Source organism: Charadrius vociferus, unplaced genomic scaffold (assembly GCF_000708025.1).
Source record: "Charadrius vociferus isolate BGI_N301 unplaced genomic scaffold, ASM70802v2 scaffold272, whole genome shotgun sequence".
In the NCBI taxonomy this organism is placed as follows: Eukaryota; Metazoa; Chordata; class Aves; order Charadriiformes; family Charadriidae; genus Charadrius; species Charadrius vociferus.
In genome coordinates this window covers 2,246,123-2,268,950 of record NW_009647421.1, presented here as the reverse complement: position 1 = coordinate 2,268,950, position 22,828 = coordinate 2,246,123, and the positions used below count along the sequence as shown (strand labels likewise).

General features: G+C 36.6%; 1 protein-coding gene across 1 annotated transcript in view; it reads right to left on the bottom strand.

Annotated features, from left to right (window-relative positions):
- Positions 1-501: 501 nt before the first annotated feature.
- Positions 502-22,828, bottom strand: part of MAN2A1 (mannosidase, alpha, class 2A, member 1) — a 219,436-nt gene continuing 197,109 nt past the window's right edge. Inside the window, exons 19-22 of the mRNA XM_009880484.1 lie at positions 20,274-20,407; positions 6,970-7,164; positions 1,511-1,621; positions 502-654 (exon numbers count right to left, since the gene is read on the bottom strand). Of these exons, the coding sequence (XP_009878786.1) occupies positions 502-654; positions 1,511-1,621; positions 6,970-7,164; positions 20,274-20,407 (593 nt within the window). The remainder of the gene's footprint in view (positions 655-1,510; positions 1,622-6,969; positions 7,165-20,273; positions 20,408-22,828) is intronic.

Sequence of the window (22,828 nt, the reverse complement as noted above, 5' to 3'; positions counted from 1 at the left end):
TTGTAAATATTTGGACATTAGCTAATACACAAGAAGATTTTATTTCATTTTATTTCCAAGCTGCATCAGGACTTTGTACACTGAATTATTTGTACATAAACTCATCAAGGATCAGCAAAGGCGGCTGTTTAAAATCCAATCCCCTCTTTATGAAAATTAAAACACCAGAAACATCATTAGTTAGTATTTAACCTGAGATTTAATCTGTTGAGAGGTTAACATCCTTAGAAATTTCTTCACTTGCTGCATTAACTTATACTGATGTTGCTATTTTATGAAAAAACAAAACAAAACAAAACAAAACCAAACAAAACCCCCCAAACAAAAAAGTTGCTTGCAACATGGCTTTTCACTGTGTTGGTCAAAAAAATTACAGAATGCATGTTTTTGTCACAGTATCCAGAAGCTGGAATAATAATAATGTGCTTCTTATTGCACGTGAAACTTAGAGGAGATATAATTGCAGATTCCTCTTCTCTATCTGAGTATTAAAGCCAGATTTCATCTTAGCCGAATCCGGAATGTATTTATCTCCATAGGACTCATATTTATTTCACTTATATTTCTGGCATCTGGAGGTGAATGCATCAAAGATAAAGATGTGGCTGTAAGACTTTCCACTCTGAATTTATTAAAGAGTTTATGCACCTTCATCTGAAAATAAAAAAAAATCAGATATATATTTAGAAAATACAGTATATACCTTACAATTGACTTTACCCTAATCTCTAACAATGATCCCAATGACACATCTCCTTACAGGTATCAGCACAGCAATTCTTACACTAAAGATTATGAATACTTTTAAGTACCATATCTCAAATGCTATACACTAAATCTTTTTAGTCAGTGTTCACTTGCCACATTTCAAAGCAAGTAAGTTAAATCAATATATTTAAAACTCAGAAATATTTGGAATAAAACTCTTCTTGTTTCTAAATAAAATAACACGCTTCTACTTTAAGAAAATCCCAATTGTATTTCAAGATTTGATTACAAAATTTCTACAGATTCATAACCATCCAGTCCGTCTGTAACCCTTAGAACAAAGCTGCATAATTTATATTTCATAATTTTACGTATCACATCAATTATAATAATCAACAGTATTCACAGTAACAGTTCCATAACTTCTGGACTTGTTAATAATATTCAAAAGACACACTTCAGAATATGTAACTTGACTCTTGTCGCTTAGTAAAGTTATAAAATGCTATTACTTTTTTTTTTTTGAGAAATACTGATCCGTGTTACATGAAAACAACACTTACAGAAGTTAATCAGATTAAAACTGACCTAGAAGTTTACTTGATGCTTATGTGGTCATTCCCACACACCAGCAGATTCATACCTTGACCAAATGGAAAGCAGCTTTCAAGACAAACTTAACTATTATCCTGAAAGCAAAACTCTTGAGAAATAACTACCTAGACTTTACCTATAATTTAACTTAAAGATCAGTGTTTCTGCAATACTTGTAAGGTAAGCTACCCATAAAATTTCAGTATACCTTTCCCTGAGTAGTGGAACAGAGCAGACCCATGTCTCTGTTTGAAAATCTACAGTCAAATCCCTTTCTGTGAAGAATCAGAGCAGCTTCATCAGACGGCTCAGTATCTACCTACAAATAAACAACATAAAAAATACTCAGAAAGTAGCAGAGCTAGAAAGACATTTTAGGACCTCAGAAAATTATCATTACCTTACAGTTACAGAGCCACTTATGCCTTAAATAATGTTCAGTCTAGGTTGAACAGTCATGTTTTTTTTTAACGCTTCTAAGACTAAACATAGAAAGAACTAAACAGCAAAGAGAGTCTAGATATACAAAGAACTACAGAATATAAAGGTAAAGGTAAGTTGTTAACCAAGGAGTTCAAAGCTCAAGACATGCACATGTGCAGACTCAGAATTTAAGTGTAGCTATCATAGTTGTATTAACTGGCTTCCCAGAAAAATTATATGGCAAACCCAAAACCAACCTAGAAATTACGGGCTAATTGCAATAGCCAGTTTTAAATAGTTATTGTGACTGTGTTCCATCAAGCTTTCATTTTGCAAACCTGATCTCTTAAATCTAACTCAGCTTAAGGTGGACAGGAAACTGTATACTAAAGCACAAATATTAAATAACTGTTATGTTTATAGATATGACACACAGTGCTCTTGAGCCTCAACAGGCATCAAAGAGTAATCGAAGAGTAACACACAATCTCAACTTTATAGTTTGGACAAAATCACTAAAATGACTTAGGACAAATGGTCACAAGAATAGCATATAAATGCCTTAAATCATAGAATGGTTTAAATTGGAAGGGACCTTAAAGATCACCCAGTTCCAACTCCCCTGCCATGGGCAGTGATGCTTCCCACTAGTCCAGGTTGCTTAAAGCCCCATCCAGCCTGGCCTTAACCGCCTCGAGGGATGGGGCAGCCACAACTTCTGTGGGCAACCTGTTCCAGTGTCTCACCACCCTCATAGCAAAAAATTTCTTCCTGATATTTAATCTACATCTATCCTTTTCCACTTGTTTTGATACATACTTCAGAAAACAAAGTAATAACCTAGAACTGGCTGGGAAACTTCAATTTACACAAGAACGTCATTGTTCTTCTTTTATATTAAGGTGTAGAAAGCACTATTGTACAGTGAGAGTAACAGAAAAGAAATTCTTCGTGTTACAGATGGATGTGCCTGCAAGCTATCTTCACACCACAGGATTGGCACATGACAAGATGCCCTTCATGCTGGCTGCAAGCTGGCTGCTGTATCGCTATACTCACCTTGTCATTTATTTTCCATGATGCATTGCTTTACTTATTTATTTTTTGTTGTTCTTTTACATTCTTCTGCTCTTCATCTTATTACATATATAATAAGGACATAAAAAAGATGACTGTATCCGCAGCCATGCCAGCTCTTCTGGCTATTTTTCTCAAATTTATTTCTGGTTTACTTGGTTTTGTACTGGTGCTTTTCCCCCAGATCTCTGCCATGAGTTATGTTCATTTTTGGTACTTCAGTAAGTATCTATTGCCTTGGAGAAACCTATGCCAACAAGCATTAAGGACTTTGTGATGCTCTAGCTCTTGAAGGTGTAACAAACAAGAGAGGTCTTAATCTATCACACTTCAGATCCAAACCGATTTTCTCCTAATAAAGGAGATCTTGAAACAGTTTGAACCAGCTTCTTTGAAACCCAGCACGACACAGCTTCATAGTAGGACAAATTCATAGTATAAAGTACTCTTTCAGACAATAAAAAATGGTAAACTGATAAACTTAATGTTAGTGTTTTCTAAGCAAGTTCCTCACTAAAATAGCAAAGATCTTCTCAACAGTATTTGGAATTTAAATGAGATACTTTGTGGTAAAACACTGTCTGGTAAAAACTTTGCATAGTTTACAAATCATGAATAAAACTCAGTTTGAGAATTTTTTTTAGGAACAACATTATCTTATAACCACCTAAAATCCGTTTTTTAAATAATGAATGATGTCTACAGTCATCATATTCAAACAGATTTGCAGTACTTAGTATCACTGATGGTTGAAAAAATCCTTATCCTATCTATTGGAACAGTATTACCACTGTTTGTGGTAATAAGTAAGGTAATTACGTTAAGTAATTAAGTAATACATTAAGTTACATTAGTAACTTAAGTTACATTAAGTAAGGTAATAACGATGATGTGATAAAATTATTTTCCGCCTCCAACTCTGAAATATCTGACTTGTTTTTCACTGTCACTGATATAACAGAATTGGATTTAAAAGCAGACATTTTTATGCACACAAAATTATACCGTCTGCCTAAACTTCAGATTAGTAAAGTATTAAAATTCATACTGCAAAAGCCTCACTTCCTATGGGGTAAATTGATGTTAAAAATGACAGGCGAGTAATGGGTATCAATATTTTCTCTATTAAAGTGGAATTATCTTGTAGTAATCTGCATAACAAATGCATTTCTGCATTTCAAATGATGGCATGAATATTTTACCTCTTAAGTTTTTAAAATTAAATATTATCTTAATTAAGATTCAAAAGATTTAAAACAGAAAGGTAATAAACAATTAATGACACCTTCAGGAAAAGAGTTTTGGTAAGTATAAACATCTACGATATAGCAGTCAGTGTTTTAGAATTCCCAGGACATTATCATGCTCACAGCATCTACATGTAATAAATTAAACTGTTCTAACCTGTTATCAAAGAAGGTGTAAGACTGAGTAAGTTCCCACAGCCTCTGCATCTCTTTTAGCTTACCTCTTTTTATATCATCTTGAGGTGAATTAGATTAAGCGTATGCGAGCCTAAGAAATGTCTGAGCAAGGATGAACCTAATTTACATCAAATACACCTACTAAACATGACCACACTAACTGCATGAAAACCTGTAACAAATTTCTCAATTTTCAACAAACACCACCACCCCTAATCGCAAAACTTCACAGCATTGTTATATGACAAATACTGTATTATCAAATCTCTGACTGCCTTTATTTGAAGAGCTGCTAAAGTTTGATTTGATTTTGATCTCTGAGAAATAAAATGTGGTTCTCACATCAGGATTCTAGATGGAAAAAATATCTTGCTAGGCTTTTTCATAAGCAGTATCCCAGGGCAATGCTGCTAAAATTTTGATGAGAAACAAAAAACATTTAAACACTTTTTTTATCCGATTACTGTAAGCTAACAGACACATATTGAAAAGTGCAAGCAACATGACAAAAATATGTATTTATATTTAGCACCAAGCGACAAATGTACTCAGTTTTTAAATCTTGAGGGCCAGTCTATTTACAGTAGATAATATCTGTGTCAAACAAATTAAAAACTGAAGCTTTATAAAAAATTTCTTTAAATTTCTTATTTCTAAGGCATCGGAATCTTCCATGACAAGATCATATATCTTACAGCAATCACAATACTATCCCCACAGAGAGGAGCAGAGTTTAAAGGGAAACTAGGAATTCCCTTATGTTTTTTCTCATTTATGTTTTAATGTACTTTCATGCATTCTGATTTCTACCTTGAATCTTAAAAATACTTCATTTTAATTTGGTACCGTTTTATCTGAAATTGTAATGATATGATTTCTTGAAAATCAACTTCAACAGCTAAAGCAATGGAGAAATAGTCTACATTTCTGGAAAAAAATTGCACTGCATCAATTAGCCAGAATTATGACACTTGTCATTCAAATACTTGGAAGAGAGAGAAAGGCAGCAGCAAGTGAGAAGAGATATAAAAAAGGCCGTTTTGGCACGCAAGAAATTATTTGCAAGGCATAGCACCATTTCTGCTGTGGGGAAGAACTGTTCTGTACCTATAACGATAGTGCTCCTACCCTATGACTACTGATAATTTTCACTTTGAAGTGCACAAAGTAATGCTGCAAGCTTCAGAGCTGTCAATCATGTACTCATTGAAATACAGAGTTGTGGACAGGGAAGAGATTATAGCCTCAAACAATCTTATACCAACTGGTATAGTGGGGCTGGTATAGCCCAGATAAAATCGTAGAATTCACCTATGAGTAGTAACACTGAACTCAAAAAAGCAGACACAGCCTTCCATTTCACAGGTTTCATGGTCACATGATGCAAACAAGGTGAGGAAGTTTAGGTCTGGAAAAAAAGGGCAGGGGGCATGTTCATGACGGTCTGCCCCTGAACTTGACATGCTGAAGCAAACAGGTGTTGCTAAGCTGGCTGCAGTCAATGAAAAGATTTTACAGTGAAGTGTGGCATGTAAACTTCACATGAAGATTTAATTCAATACAAAGCTTCCTCCTAGCTCTTCAAAGGCATGAGACCCGCAGAATCAAGAGTTATTTCACGTTGAAATTCAAAATAAGAAACAGCCACAGCTGAAGGAGTGTACATGAGACTGAACTAACAGAGAAAGTGTGAGAAAGTAATTCTTTAAGTTTCAAAATAAGGATTAAGACTGAAAATGAAGAACTACTATAAAAAAATAGCTAACAGCAAGTTTTGCAGATATGGTGAATATAATCAGAGGTTATTACAGATGAGCAGTTCTACCTCGGCCATCATGGAGACCCCAAGGGAGAAGGGACAAGTATAGTTTGTAAGTATCTAAATATGGCAGAATTAAAAAGGCATTTCACCTATGGTAACAGCACTGGTGAGTGATACTGCAATACAGCATAAAGTTAATATACTAACATTTTAAAAGGTGTTGAAAAACTGAAAAGAATTTATACAAGAGCTGGTGGAAGAAAGATGTATAAACAGTCTACTTCTATAATTTATCAAACAGAAAACTGAAATACGGTCATTACAATTGTGTAAGTTCCTTGGCAAGGAAAAAAAAACTAATATTGAGTATGGAATAGGTTTTTTGTTTGGTTATTTTTTTGGTAAACTTACCAGAGAACAGTTTCACAGGATCCAAGGATTATAAGATGATGTTAGATTAATTAAAATAGGTCTTGTGTTTAAACTTAATAACATTTTAACAATTAATTCCTATAGATGGTAAGATGTTGTAGATTTTCTTTACGTCTTCCAAATGGAATCGGGTGCGTTTAAAATTATATGCTTTATTAAAAACACAAATTATTGTACCCAGAACAAAGTCTAATGACCTTACTTCCAATTCATCTTAATAGTGAAGAGCCCAAGGTATATGAACTCTTCTGCTCTTAAAGTTTGGGAATGCATTGAAATGTACCCCCTCCAGAGACAGAATAATGCACTATGCATATTATTATGCTGTGAAAAAACAATTCCTATATTCCAGGTTACTCAGACGCAAGTCTCTAATTCTTGCAGAATTAACAAAAAATAGTCATCACACAGCAGTTAATCATATCATATAAAAACAGCCCCATAAATTACTTTCTTAGAATAAAGCATTTGATTAAACTATATTAATAAGCTATATCATATGTAAAAATATGTAATATATAATATATAAAAATAGTGGTTCGACCTTACCTTTGATTGAATTGTCCTCAGATTTACAAAATGCATGTCACAAGGCATAGATGACATGAGTGGAGAAAAAGTATTTAGCATCTCTGGGACACCTGAATCTGCGTATGTTGTCATTGGAATTACAGGATGATTTAAGAAAGAAGAAGTCATATGGCTAAGAAGTGAGGGAAAACTGACTGATGCCTTCTCTTCATTCTGAAAAATACAAGAGAAAAATATTTGTAAAATCAAGTTAATATACCATCGTGTTTAAATTTTGAAACCCATTTACTTTATATATGATTCCATTCATTTAACAGAAAATTTTAGTTTATAAACTGTCCATTTAATTACTTTTGGAAACTCCTAATCATCCACTAATTCTCTTGGAGTGCTAGGTATTCTTTCTGTTTTTACAATCATTAGTACATCTTTCAAAATGATCATAAGGTCCCTTCCAACCTAAACCATTCTATGGTTCTATGACACCTCATTTTACACCGTTCCCTCAGTTTTCACGTTAGCCCTTGATGTGTAAACAATGTAGTCTAGAGAAAAAAACTAGCTACTACTTTAGCAAGTTGCTCCTATCTATTCAGTATCTACTTGACTACTGACAGCCAGCTAGTCTTTTGGAGGCTTCCTTTTCTGCATAAATTTTCCGTCCTATATTTCTTATCTACTTTCTTCAGATTCATCTAACCTGTGTCCTACATCCTTCTTTCTTTTTAAATCTAACTTCTTAAAACTGTTTGCTGGAAGAAATTGCAGCTAGCATCTTGGTCTGCAATGCAAAAGATTTCTTTCCACAGTTTTATTTCAAATCAGGCCAGCAAGAACTGAAGAGACTCTCCCAAGATTTTACGAGTTTTGTAGTTTCCCAAATTTTGTATTTGCAGTGCTTTTACATAGCTGAAGAAGCTGTGTTCCCAACTAAAGATGACTCAGACATATTCACAACAGCTAGTTAAAGCTCCAAAGAAGACAGAAAAGAAAATAAAGGAACTTTAAAAATGGAATTGCTGTTTTAGAATGTTAGTGAAGATGAGGTAGAAATGGGTGAAAACTTATTTTGCTCTTATTTCTCCTTGCATACTTAAGCAGATAAATCCCTGTTTATTTATAGTTAAACAGGTGATTTTTAGTGAAAACTTTGCAGAAATTTTACTGGGAAATAGTAACTTAAGCACTGATATCCTAAATTTGCATTTTATAATAGGCTGAAAAAATGGAAATAAAAAATACATTAGAGATACTTAAAGCAAAGGGGAGGATTATTTATCAACTTATAATGGACAATCACAACAGTAATTCCTGTTTTGGTGTATGTATGCATGTATGTGTATTTATTTATACCTCTGCAGTAGCATTAAATACATGTGATAGTGTAGCAATTGAAAATATGCCAGAGCTGAATTGATGCAAGATGAAAATTTCTGTTTTATTCTTGGTGCTTTTTGTAGTAATGACTAATACTGTTTGCCTCTTTGGTAGCTACTAATCACTGAGGCTACTGTTTTTATAGATTTATTATCACCCCCAAAATTACTTTCCAAAAATGGTAATAGTTGACAGTTGTAGAGCATTACTCCTCCATGCACCTCACTACACTTATTTACATTGAATTGCAACTGCCCCTTTACTGCATGCTTGATCATTGAGTCCTCAAATTCCCCAGTTATTACTGATTTTCTTTTTTACTACCTTGTATAGTTCAGCATCACTGGCGAACTTACTTGTCATGATTTTCTTCTTTTCCAATTAAAGTATGAGCATGCTTGCTCTAAGTACAGCTAAAGCTAAAAGTGTTCAGTTCAAGTGACTGCATGCATGCTCTACCCAAAGGGAAAATGTGCATATACATGTTCTCTCAAAGAATTCACTGTTTCACACCAAAAGGAACACCATTTACTCTGTTGCCATAGATGTGCTAAAGTCAGTCAAAACATTTTGTCATCAATTTTCGTACTATTATTCAATTATTTTTTCTTTGTAAAATATGTTGGTTGCTTGCATCTGAGAATTTAAAAAACCTAGTACATCTTACAAATTACACACATGAATCAGTCAAATAGTTTATTTATCCTATTATATTTAAAACAAAAGACATATCAAAAGCCCTTGCAACTGGTTCCTAGTTCTCGGTATGTTAACTGAGAATGAGAAGAAGACAAAACCACTGTGCAACTACAACAGTTAATTTAGATCAGTTTTTCATGTGCACTTTTAAACAATGGGCATCGATACTCAAAGCATTTGAGATAAGCAATTTCACATAAACAGAATTAATGTTCCACCATTTCCTCCTCTACTTTCAACCATTGCCTATCATACACTACAAACATGCTGATATAAGAAGTGCATGCCCCGTATCCAACACAGTTCTCTTCAACTCCAGATTTCTGATTTAAGAGACTCCAAGGAATTGGAAAGAGGTAGAAGGATGGAAGGAAAAACACTGGAAACTTTGAAGAAAAAATGTGGGTGGGAGAGAATCATTTACTATTATATGGGCAATGGGAAAAAATTCTCAGATAATCTGTAGCAAAATCATAAAGAGTAGATCCTCAGTTCTTACATTCTGGAAATAACAGAGGACTGCAGAGAAACACAATCTTGACAGACTCTGGCAAATCCTACGACCAGAGCTGATACAACTTGACTCATTTTTGTTCCCACTTTGTTTACATGTTTTGTCACAGGCACAACCCTTGTACTTAAGCATTATCCACTACGAAACTTTGAAAAGCTGCACTAAGACTTAGGTGGAGGTTTTATCTTGGATTCCTACATGTGGAACAACAGTCAGTTTTGGATGACTGCATCAACAGAAGTGGTGCAGTCATTCAGTGAACCTATGTAATAGCAATGGGAACGGAGAGTACAGCAGGTGTCAAAAACTGCTAGGACACCACAGGAAAAAGCATTTTGTAAACACTGTGAAGACAATGATACCACAGAAGATCCAGAAGAGACACTTCAAATCCCACTCCCCCCAAGGTACATCGCGGTCACGAAAGGATTAGAGTGCATCTTTCCCCTCTCAATCTAGCATCCCAAAATTTAAACAGGACTCTGGGGAAAGAAAGAGATGGGAAGGGTTTGCACGTACAGACAACCCATTCAGAAGAACAGTTACTCTACACGCACATTCACTATATGGGACGCTTTCTGCAGTACCCTGATGATGCTAAGTCAGAAGACATAGTACCACAGTCTCCATCTAATTAAAGTACTGCTCTTTCAAAAGTGGTATAACTGCCTCAACTTCAGTGACAGTGTTTAGCACTCAAAGTGTGAATGGAGCTCCACTGGCAGCCTTACAAACATTACACACTGGCAAGATTCTATCAAATGCCACTGATATAGATGAGTGTTGGCTTTATGAGCTCTAATCAAAGCAAATACTGCCATTTTAACTACCTTACAGTACATTCATATTCAGTTATCCAATTGGAAACTATGTTGAAATACAACCCCTTGAATTACTACTGCACAATAGATGTAAACAAATCCTCATATAGGATCTTTCCTTGTCATCAAAAGGTGAATAATTCTAAACTTCTAGTTTTGAGGAAAAACAAACCAACCACACTCCATGTCGTGGTATAACCTTAGGTTACAATTCGCAAAAAGTTCTATAAATGGCCTCATCTATATTAAGTGCCCTTGTATCAGAAAGTAGCTATTTTATTGATAAATGGAGGATGGAACAGATTAAGAAAAGATTCAAAAGGTTTTCTGCTAAGACTTTAAATTGAGGAACCGATGTCCTTAATTAGAGGGGAAAAACACTAATTAGTCTCTTCAGAAATCATGCAGTAATTGAATGGAAGAAAGAAATTGAAAATACTGTAGAGAAGAAAGTAAAGCTGAAACAGCTGATAATTGGAATTCCATTAAACTAACGGAGAAACAATTAACTTTTCAACACAGACAAGTAGTTTTAAATTTTCTATATGAAAGTAAGGAAAAGAAACTGAGGCAGACAGAATATCACAACACAATTCACGGCTATTTACTCTTCCTCTAGACTGTTCTCTGCTATGAACAACCCTGGTCAGGAAAACTTTAATTATAAATCTAAATCCAAAACCCCACCAGCATCTGGACTACCTGATCAAACATGCTGAAATGTGGATGCTGACTTTGGATGTCAGTGCATTCAAATAAAATCTGGAAACAGATAGAATTCTGGGCCTGCTAAATCAAGGGATGCAGATCAAAACAGTCTGATACCAAACAACCTGGACTACTGCTGCAAGAAAAAGAGTCTCTCACTTTCTCATGTTGTAAGGAAACCATTTTTATCAACTTTCTCTGTCACAGGTTCAGAAAACCCACTAGCAACACTCTTCAAAGAAGAAAGTTTCTGGACTGGGAAATCTAATCTGTGCAGTACAATGACTCTTCAGAACATCTCTAGTCCCAAAAAATAGGGAGACAATATTATTAAATATCTCTCAAACATAATCTAGCAACTGACAGCAACAGAGATGCTCAGCTAAAGAATTTAAAGCTTTCCAAAGACAAACACGGGAAGAAAAAATTGTTTCTTTTTGTACAATCCAAAGATTGATAATCCATCTGCATGTTTGATGAGATGCCTCATCAATATGAAAAACTGGTTGGGCAATACTGTGTTAGGCTGCTTATAGGTGAGAAACATAATGGCAGACAACATCACTGACTATGTGAATACGTAGTTTTACAACACAAGACAAAAATAAGTGACAGGTAAGGACAGAAGCCTTAGCTTTTAATTTACATACATTCTTCCCCAAATGCAAACATCTCAAATCCTTAACTATGTAGAGTGCTCCACACTTGAGAAAGGAGGTGTCTGTAAACAGGAAGAGAGTGAAAAAATTGCACAACATTCTTGCACACACATTGCCGTAAAGCTCCCAACTTGGAAGAGAAATTCAGATTTTATTTGGGACTGATACTAGTCAAATTAATGCAGTTGACATCAAGCCATGAATGGTTTCAACTTAGCTGCAGGTTTTACACAGAAGACTGCCGGGCTATTACCTCACCAAGTGAAAATCAAATGCACTTGCTTTAAACTTATCCACAGTTGCACACCGTAATACAAGAAGAAAAATCGAAGTCTGCCAAGTTGTGAAAGTCCTCCAGATATGGAAAACTTTCTCTTTCTTCTGAGGCCAATGTCTGGAGCTAGATTTTTGTGTGCCTGTAAAAACTCCTAGTGCTTTTGTAAAGGAAAGAAGGATGTCAGATAATGGAGCTTACACCCATAATGCAACAAATGGCAATTAGGCACTGATGAAGACTGGATGAACTTTTTGAGGCAGGTAATTCCTTTTCAGTGTCCAGGAGTGCAATGCTGATGTAATCACATGTCCATCACTTCAAGCAGCTTTCAAACTGGCTAGTGGTTGCAGAGGTAATTTTGTATGGAAATCAAACAAGGTGATAGGAAGATCATCATCTGAGCAGTGGGGTTCAGAACACCCAAGACCTCAAAGCTGCACAAGAATCTTTAGCAGAACAATCTTCAGGTAATCTCTGTAAAAAAGCAGGTCCTCTACAATTAATTAGACTTTTAGGATGGCCTGGATAAATTGCAACCAGAAAGAACAGCTACAAATGTGAGTACTGAACAGGTAGCTATTCTGGAATCTTGCAAAGACTATAAACAAGAATACTGATGCCAGATTATTTGCTGCTATACTACAGCATCAATCTTTCCTGAAATCCCAGGTGGGTAAAAATCCTGAAAAATGTAACGATGAGATCTGCCTGAATTGTTCATATATACATTTTTGTCAACACTGAAATATTCATCAGTTACGTTACAGTTTTGCACATCAAACCATAAATTTTTTTGGCAACACGTTTCAAGTCCTTTATTGAGAACCATGACCTGGAATGCTCAGGGGTTTTTGATAGCTATTGAAGTGACCAGCAAAGGAGGACTCAACTGAGCAGACAAAAAACCAATATTACCTCTTTACCTCAGGGAATGGAAAATTTTTTATCAGTTCACTTGGAGGCTATTACACTGGAAACGAATTTCTGCCACACTAGGTGAAAGGGGTCCCTGGAGGCTGATTATAGAAGTAATGAAAATTCTGAGGCACCGTAAAATATCCACGAGGCTGTGAGTTGGTTCAGAGTGACTCTAAAATCACCACAGAGTTTCGGTACTGCCTGTGGATTCTTAGCTGGTACTGTGACTGCAGCTGAGGAACCCTGGAACTGCTACAGGTAACCAAATCCATGGAAATTTGGACCCACAGGAGGAGTTCTTCCCAGTCGGCTAGAGTTAAATTTGGTGGTCTCTGAGACCAGGGGACTCCTCTCATCCCAGGTCAAGAGATGGGACACTGCTGTGGTTCTGCTCCTCCAAGACCGGGCAGGAGAAAGGAAGAGCCTGCGCACACACACGGCCAGCCACACAAGCGAGCAGAGAGCAGCATCTTTACCAGCACCCACATAAACACAGAGCACGTGGGTAACATGAGCAGAACAGACAATCCGACCCTGATTGTGCCCTCCAGCTGATCAGGTCTGAAGTTCATTAGTCAAAGACCCTGACTTTCTTGATCCACAAGTACACTCAACAACTACTGATCCCTCAAAAATCAGTGTGGACTCCAAGTCCGTCTGATACTCAGGCCTGCACCTTATGCCTCTTAACCATTCACCAGCTCAGACTTCACATCCTTCCAGGTGCTGGCCCCCTACCTGTCAGCTTGAAGCTTCCTTGAAGTTTACATGCACACACAGGAAATATAGTCTTGCCAGCAACTAGCAGCCAGCTGCACTGGTCCCTAAGTCCTGTGGTATCTTTTCTCTCCAACTGCTGACACACAGACTTCTTATTCTAGTTGCTTCCTAGTGTTACCTGAAGTTGGCTAATGGCTCACATAGATTCAGAAAAGGTTGTGCACTCACACAGGAACCAGATTTAATAAGAATACACGATAGGCTGTGGTGATCAAGCACTGGACTTGATCAGACAATTTTGTGCCCCTTTTACCCCTGTTTTTCCCACCTGTTCCTCCTTGGTCCTTCTCTTTCCCCTCCTATGTCCGTTCCACTGAACATCCCATAACAAGCCTTTAATTTTTTTATTTTTTAAAAAAAGTCCAAAATTCTCTCCTTCTCCAAATCCCGTAAATCCTGGACCCCTTTAGGGAATAATGCCCTTAGCCTACACTGAGTGTTTTCTGCTGAGTCATCTTGTTGGGTTTCACACCGGGAACAATCTTATCATCTTCCTTTCATGGTTTCAGGAGCAGCCAGTTCAGCAGCCTCCACTCCTCGCTGGTTAGGTTCCTTCACTTCCTCCACCATTCACTGCTCTTTCGATGACTCTCAGGTCCTTGCATTTAATTTAATTAGTCTTTAATCAAATGCCATAATAGCAATGATGTTCTATAAACAGATCATTTGGACAACAGCTGCTCACTGGTCTACAGAAGGGTGCAGATGCCAAGAAAGTAACTAGTTACTATGACCATAAGCACACCACCACAATTGCCAAGGTTGACAAATATGCAGCCATCAGTATAGCTGGATGAAAGGGATCACAAAAGCAGACAGATAGCATGAAATGCTTTTCTAAACAATAAAAGTACTTTATACTTTAGTTATAGCCTCTCCCACCAATTTTATTCCTTCTAATTCTTACAGTGATTATATTGTTCAATAATGGTGCAGGAGGAAAGAAGAGGGACTTAATACCTAAACAAATAACCCATGCTAGAGTTGTGGAAGGAACATCATGCTAGATTTTGTCTCTTCTTGACTGGGAAGAGTTTATGCTGTTTCCAATGACAGCAGAGCACAGTGATCAGAAATTTTTTGGAGTTCTGCTTTGATGAGGAAGTGGGTCACCAAACTGATGATAAAGACAGAAACTACAAAATGGCATCTTCCTAATTTTTGTCCTCCAGAGAGAGGCTACCTGCACCGGAAGTCTGCTGCTCATGTGAAGTTCTTGCTGCTGATGGAAACTCCTTGTTCCACGTGCAAGGAGATTACTCCTTGAGAGTTATATCACTTGAGAATACAGGAAGGAGCAGCCGGACTTGGCAGCTTTTCTCCCTCCTTTAAGAAGGATTCTCCCCTACAGCCAGAGCTTGCAGCAAGAATGAGGAGGCCTTCTAGAAGTGGTGGTACAGAAAGGTTTAAATTTAAGACCTCAAACTGCAGCAGCTCAGATAAGCTCAGAAAAGACCTTAAAGAGGCCTACCCTCCCACTTTGATGAATTATCTGGGCTAGAAGTGAAGAGAAGAAGCTTGAATACTATGCATACTACTGAAGTACTTTCTTTCTAAACAGAGCTTGTAGACAGGTACACAAAAATGAGGATTAATAAAAACAACCAAATGTAATTCGTGTAGAGATGTACGCACATACACACACACACAAAAAAAAAAAAAACCAAACAAAAAACCAAAAACCAAACCACCAGAAAAGAGATACAGCTGTAAGTCCAAAAATCAGAGGAAGGCACTCCTCTGTACTACCAACTCCACCATGAGCCAGCTACGAGTGGCTGCTGCCCTGTTGTAGGGCAAGAACATTCACTCCTACAGCTCTGGGCAATATCACATGAACGGAGCTTGGAGACAAATCTGTATTTAGAATCTGTCTGCAACACGTCTTTGTCACAGTGTCAAGAAAAAAAAATATTTGAAAGAAATTAAGCTGTAAGGTGCTCTGGCATAAAATCCAGGACAGTGCTGACCTGAAAGCAGGTATTTTTTGTAGATAAATAAGAGATGGAAACATGGCTCTTGAGCAGCAGATACAAACTTCCTGTATAAGAAACATAGTAAGAACTATATAGTAGTAGCAGTAATAATAATTTAAATGTAGTGTTTTAAGCAAAGCTGTAAAGAACTAACACATACCTGAATCTCTCTTCGAATGAAACAAGAAATAAGTGTACCTCCCTTACTAAATATATGTGGCAAGGCTCTGAAGAAGGGACATTGTGTTCTGCGTGAGAGGAAGATAGGGAAATGTCTTGTTTTTTCTTCTGAGGCCACTATAAAACCCCAAAACTTTAAAGTTCAAGATTTTGTAGATATTTGAAAGTTCATGATGGTAGTCATAACTTAAAATGATATTAGAATATCTGAGGTTATCACACATGGGGTTGAAAACGCTTCTGAATGCTAGTAGTTCTGCTTTTTTGAAACATCAAGTTAATTATGCTTGTTGAGGTGTGGTTACACATAGCATAGAAATGCACAGTATAGTATATGGCTACTAGGTGAAAGGTACACATTATAAATATGCACATCAAGTAGAAGACAAATACAACTCAATAATCAGACAGAAATGGTTGTACCACCAAGCATTTATTTACAGAGAAAGTGGATACTGACAAATATTTAGTAAGTAAAAGAGAGTAGTTGTACATGGTGGAAGAAAAGGAGTTTGATTATCTAACTGCCACATATCTGTGATGTTATTAACTGCCTGTGTCATTGTTTCTCTAAAGAACCTCCCCCAAACTGTAGCAGCTATTTGAGCCATTGAATCCTGGCTCTCTACTTGAGACTACGGTATAAATCCAGTTATATAAATTGAGCAAGTCAAGGCAAGGTATGAAATAGGAATCTGAAGAAGAAAGTGTGTGCCTGGCACAGCATCCTTTATCCAACTGTGTCATATAAAGATATTACTACTTCCTGTAAATCCTGTTTCATTCATATTCTTATACTAATATAACACACTAAGGCCTGGAAAGTAAAAAGGTATCATTGCTTATTTTTAACAAAACTTATAATAACTGTAAAATAAAGAGTCTATATTTTCAAAAATAAAGAAACATTTACTCTTTTAAATAGCAAGTATTGATAACTGTACTCAGTTTCATTCTCAGCTAAATAATAATCCTTTCAATTTAAAAATGAAACACATTCAGTTCTTGCTTAAAAATTTGAGCAAAAAGAAGAATGAATATGAGGAGAAAAGTCAAAAAGATATGCAGAATCAAAAAATGCTTGCAAGAACAAAATGAACACATAAGCAGAACTGGTTACATCTGGTAGGAGGAGAAAAAGATGTATATAGAAATTGTATCAAAACACAGTAACAACAACAGCGGTCTGAGGGACACAATTGCCAATAAATCAGGTAAGCATAATGTAAAGTGCAATGAGATTTTCCCAGCTCTTCCTACATACATATCTTACTTGATGAACAATACTGTCATTCTGAATACACCTTTTGTAGTATCGAGCTTAGGGGGAAAAAATAAATAAAAAAACTTCACCAAAACAAATCAACCTAAAGTCTTTCACACAGAAGCAATATCAACATGAGTACTTACTACTGGCTACATGAGCTAGAATTCAATAGCCAAAACACAGGTAACATTAGGATTAGGGACTTAGTAGAATACAGGCTACCCAAGTATGCTAACGATTACTAAGAATTCTACCTTCCCACTGGACAGGTCAATCATGCACTTCAGAACATTCATGTGGTTTGGATCTGCCTTTAAAATATGCTGTTCAGGGTGGGGTTGGGGAAGAAAAAAAAAGTATTTCGGAGATGTAAATTAAGAGAAACTTTTGGTTGAGATTATGATTACCAAAAAACTCCACAGTAATTACACCATAGTGATGCACAGTTATTTTAATGAATTTTAAAGAATTCCACATTTTACACTTCACACACTCTCCTTTCATGGGGAAGTTTCCCAAAAAGAAGAAAAAATCCTGTTCTTCAGAAATGTTTTTGAGAAAAGACAGAATGAAATATTTTGGAAAACACTTCAGGAAAAGATTGTACTGGCAAAGATGCCAAGTGATCAAAACCCTCTCTTCCTGTAGCTTCCATGGTTCCTCAAGTCTATAACAAAAACGGGCTTGACAACAAAATCAGGGTCAGTGCATGAGTCACACTGCAGCCAATTACATATATAAACTGCATATAATTTATTCACAATTTTCTGACAGGACTATTTTTAAACTATTATAACAATGACCTTATGAGTAAAAATGCACTAAAAAAAATGTTTGTAAATTTAACAAAATAGAAAGAAAGGAGACTACTACCCTTCCTTACTTTAACACATCAGAAGCAGTTATATAAATCAGAAACTATTACCGATGTTCAGACAAATTTTGAAAAACAAAATGCTAGAACACTCAATATAGCAAAGGGGAATTCCAATATAACACCGGAAAGATAGATGTTTCCTTAAAACATCTTTCCTGCCTCCTAGGTGTTCTGCACACTGTATCAGTTGGGCCAACAGCATCTCTTTGACTGTGCCCATTTCTCCATAGCTTTGATCCCCCTTCTTTTCAAGTCCCTGCAAGAGCATGTAAGAACCAACTGTCCTCAAAGGATTACTCTGCAGCTATTTAAAACCATTATAAGCTCAGCAGAAAGGGTCAGGGGGAAGGAACGCAGATGCTGGAATACTGGTACCAAAACCCGCTCAAAGATTTTTTGATCATAGCAGGTAACTATCCCTTCTCCTTTGAAAGATTCTCAGCAACTTGCACAGAATCTTTCAAAAATGGAGGAAAGGACAAGGATTTTAACAAGAAAAGAAAAATACATTGTTATTCTACTAAGCAGATGTCTGACTGGTATCCCAAACAAAGTGGCAAATGTATGCAAAGACACATGTAAATGTTTCACTAATCAGATAATCCCAGAGTTGTTTAGGCTGCCTTTGTTCTAATTGAGGTAACCTGAAACTATTTTCCAAAGGAGTGTTTTGGTTTGAAGAAGCAGTGCTTTTCTGAATTAAGCTTACGGCCAACCTCACTTAACTAGGCACTGTACTAGTTTGCAGAGGAGTCTCAGTGTGCATGGACTAGTTTTCTTTTAGAAGTAACCACGAAGCGCCCCTGCAGGTATGCATCAACATGCTCTAACTCTTCACATTTCCATTATGGTCTGAATGGATGACTAATCCTTGAGACAACTTTTTAAGTCTGTTCTGACATAAAAATAGACCTGCTTTCAGCAGGGACTGGACTAGTAGACTTCCAGAGACACCTTTAGTAAGTTATTTCATGGTTCTATAGAAAATACCAAAACTGCACATAGTGTCAATGAAAGCACCATGGCACTAACTGATTTGATCTGCTCCCGTTGTTTCAAATTATTTGCTAATGTAGACATAGATTTCCATGTCCAATAATTTTTACTTACCAGCTTCACATTCTAATTTAATACAACACAAATTACCCTTGGTTCTAAAGAATTCTTCTGTTGTGGTATAGATCTCTCTGCAGGTTTCTTCTTGTGAAGGTAGACTAACCTGGGCGATGCTTACTGCTGTCAAAGCCAGACTGCTGCAGAACTCAAGTTAGCTTCTTTAAAGTTAGCTCAGATATTTGCACACCACACCGATATAGGAAGTTAAAATGCTGCCTGTGTTAAACAAGATGAGGAACTAGAAAATCATAATGACATGTACAACCTGGAAAAACACTGTCAATCATGAAGTGGTGAAAATTAGCTTTAAGCCTGTTATTATCATCCTCTCATAGTGGTTAATGATATCCATTATAAACCAGAATTAATTCCAATTTATCTGCATATTCATTAGCAGCTCAGTATACAACCTCTCATCTTTAGCTATGTGATAATTTTAAAATATACTCAGCGCTGTCATCGTGATTCTACTGCCTCACTATGAAGACGTACTTCTTATTTTTGTCCTTCTCAAAACGACAGGAAAAAACAGGGAGAATATGCAAAGAACTGAAAGAAAATTGAAGAGTATTCAAAAAACTAATAGAGAATAAGGTGAACTGAGATGATCTGTGAGAGAAAAAAAGCACCCTTACAACAAAATTCAGCTTTCCCAGAATCATAATGAAGTGGTAAGGTTTATGTCTGTTATCTAAATATTTCAACTTAAATCTTATTTCCTAAGAAAATTCTATTTATAACATGTTTTCTCTTTCCACCCATTCATCTAAAATAATTCATCAGCTTTTTTCCAGATTCAGTTAACTTTGTTAAGAAGCAGAAGTCTTGTTTATTAGCAATTTTTCAAAAGTTTCCTTAATAAAAAAGAAAAAAGGAAAAAGAAAGAAAAAAGAAGAGACTTCCACAACTCCCCCAGTCATGTGTTGAAGTGTGAGTAAGAAAGCAGACACTGCAGATATTTGTGTGAGGAATACTGAAAGATGGCGTCTTTATGGTAAGAATAAAAAAAAAGGCAGATAAAACTCCCTTGAAAGCTATGTTTCCTTAGTTCTACTGCTCATGGAATAATTTCTTTACTGAGTTCACTGCTGCTGCAACAGAAATACATATTTATATTTTAATTAGCCAGAAAAATCCAGACAGTGAATCCTACCACATCTGTTCCATGTCTTCTTTCCAGCAGAAGTCGGAAGATATTAGCTGTAATCTTGTTATCTTGGACACCTTGTCCAAGGCCACGGTTGTCATCCTGCATAAGCCGGCGATCCATGATCACTTCCAACTGACCTGAAAGAGCAATACAAGGACTATAGTGGTAATATGAATATTGAAAGAATCGATTAAATATAAGAAAAATACCCTGAAATATCACTTATAAAGAATCATAATTTTTCTCTTGTGTATTGAATAGCAGATCAATACTGTTAGGACTGCTTATGAAAACAGTTAATACCTTTGGGCTTTCACTGTTTATAACCTTCCAAAAAATTTTCACAAGCTTTTCAGCAGAAGGTCCTGCAAATTTTTAACATAAGAGTCTAAATGGAAGTTTAGCATGAAAAGTTATTACTGTTAATGGTGACAAGTGGTGTCCCTCAGGGGTCTGTACTGTTCAATAGCTTCATCAATGACACAGACAGAGGAACTGAGTGCACCCTCAGCAAGTCTGCAGTCACCAAGCTGAGTGGTGTGGTTGACATGCCTGAGGAACGGGATGCCATCCAGAGGAACCTGGACAGGTTTGAGAAGTGGGCCCATATAAACCCCGTAAGGTTTAAGAAGGCCAAGTGCAGGGTCCTGTGCATGGGTTGGGCCAATGCCCAGTATCAATACAGGCTGGGGCATAACGAGATTGAGAGTAGCCCTGCGAAGAAGGACTTGGGGTTACGGGTGGATGAACAGCTGGACATGAACTGAAAAGGTGTGCTTGCAGCCCAGAAGGCCAACTGTGTCCTGTGCTGCATCAAAAGAAGCCTGGTCAAGGGAGATGATTCTGTGCCTCTACACTGCTCTGGTGGGACCCCACTTGGAGTACTGTGTCCAGCTCTGGAGTCCTCAGCACAGGAAAGATATGCACCGGATGAACACTGAGTATGAAGTTTTGAGTTTATATTGAACTGTAGCATTGCCATTCAGAACAGCTCTTTAAGCATGATTGATGTTAAATCATAAATAGCCTTATGGAAGATGAAGTTCATATCTTTTCAAGTTTTTATCTCCAGAGGGAAACCAGTTCAGGGCATGTAATTAAGGCTGTTACGGGTTTTGCACACTGAATCTTCAAACAAGTGTATAAGTTTCCTAAATAAAACTGGAAGACTGAAGCACTTGTTTTCTAAATAAGAAATGCACAATTTAAGCTACTAGAAAGGGTTGCTTAGTAAGGTGGTCTCTTTTATACTTCTTGGTTGTTCTACAAATACTTATCCAATTTTCCTAAATATTTGTTCTCTTCCCTCAAGTAAAAACAGATTTTGTGTATCCAGGACTGAAGTCAGCTGGCAATGAGTAAGAAACAAACTACCATTTTGTACTAAGGTATGAGGCTAGGATTGTGCCTCAAATTGACAGTCGTTGTGGATCACTGTATGAACATGGGCTGACAAGATGGGTATGGTAAATGTCTAAAAAAAGCTAGAACCACAATAAGAAGGACAAACCTATGATAAACTTTTGTCAAAGTTTTCAAACAAAACTTAGAAGATCTAGATCCAAAACCACCTAATCACATTTTCCAATATTCTTGAAGAAGCTAGGCTAACGAAGGCTGACAAAATAATGCTTTATGATTCTTAAGGTGACTATGAACAGCAAATACAAACAAAATGATCAGTGCTGCTAAAGTCAGAGATAAAAATATTTGAAAAGTGGGTCAAAGACTAAAAAAGATTATTTAAGGAAATTTCTGGCTTAAAAATGGTATAGGTGTATTGCATGAGGCTTCAGGACGTAAGTGATCCCTGCTACACCATTCCATTAGTTATCCATCAGACTGCAGGGAAGTCCACCTCTAAATGACAGTGGTGCATCCCATCTGCAGGTCTTTCCTGGGGATAATCCACTAAGTAGCAAATTTGAGCAAAACTGGATGGAACTTACAAGGTGGAGAATGTTCACCACCTAGCATTAAAAAATGAATATGCATCCAATCCCACAAATACGAAGCCATATGGAAAGCAGGAATAAAGTTGTGGCATATGGACTTCACAGTTCTTTGTCAAGTCTCTTAGAAGCTGCTGTTGAAGACCAATGACAATACAGTGAGAAATCCTAATCAATACTGCTGTGATCATCTGACAGCATGAGAGTTAACTAACTGCTACATAGGAGGGAACTTGTTGCTAATCCAGGAATGAGAAGTGAGAAATAATCAGCTGTTCTTATCTCAGATGGTGGGTTATGCCTTGAGACCCACAGCCTCAGACACACAGCTACTAAAGATGCTTGTCTAAACTGTAATGTTTTTGAATTTTCTTCCAGGATCCCTTTGAGATCCTTGAAGGGCCTTCAAAAGAAGTGTCAGGAAGCATGGGACTTTCAGCAGCCGCAGAACCTTCAACTTCATTTTTGTTTTCTTTTAAGGAGTCCAACATGCCCTCAGGACAAAGGTAGTAAACAGTCATCTCATGAAATATAACCTAATGATAACAAGCCAGATGAATACATTCTCCTCCTTTTTTCAATGGGCCTGAGTAAATATTTGATGTT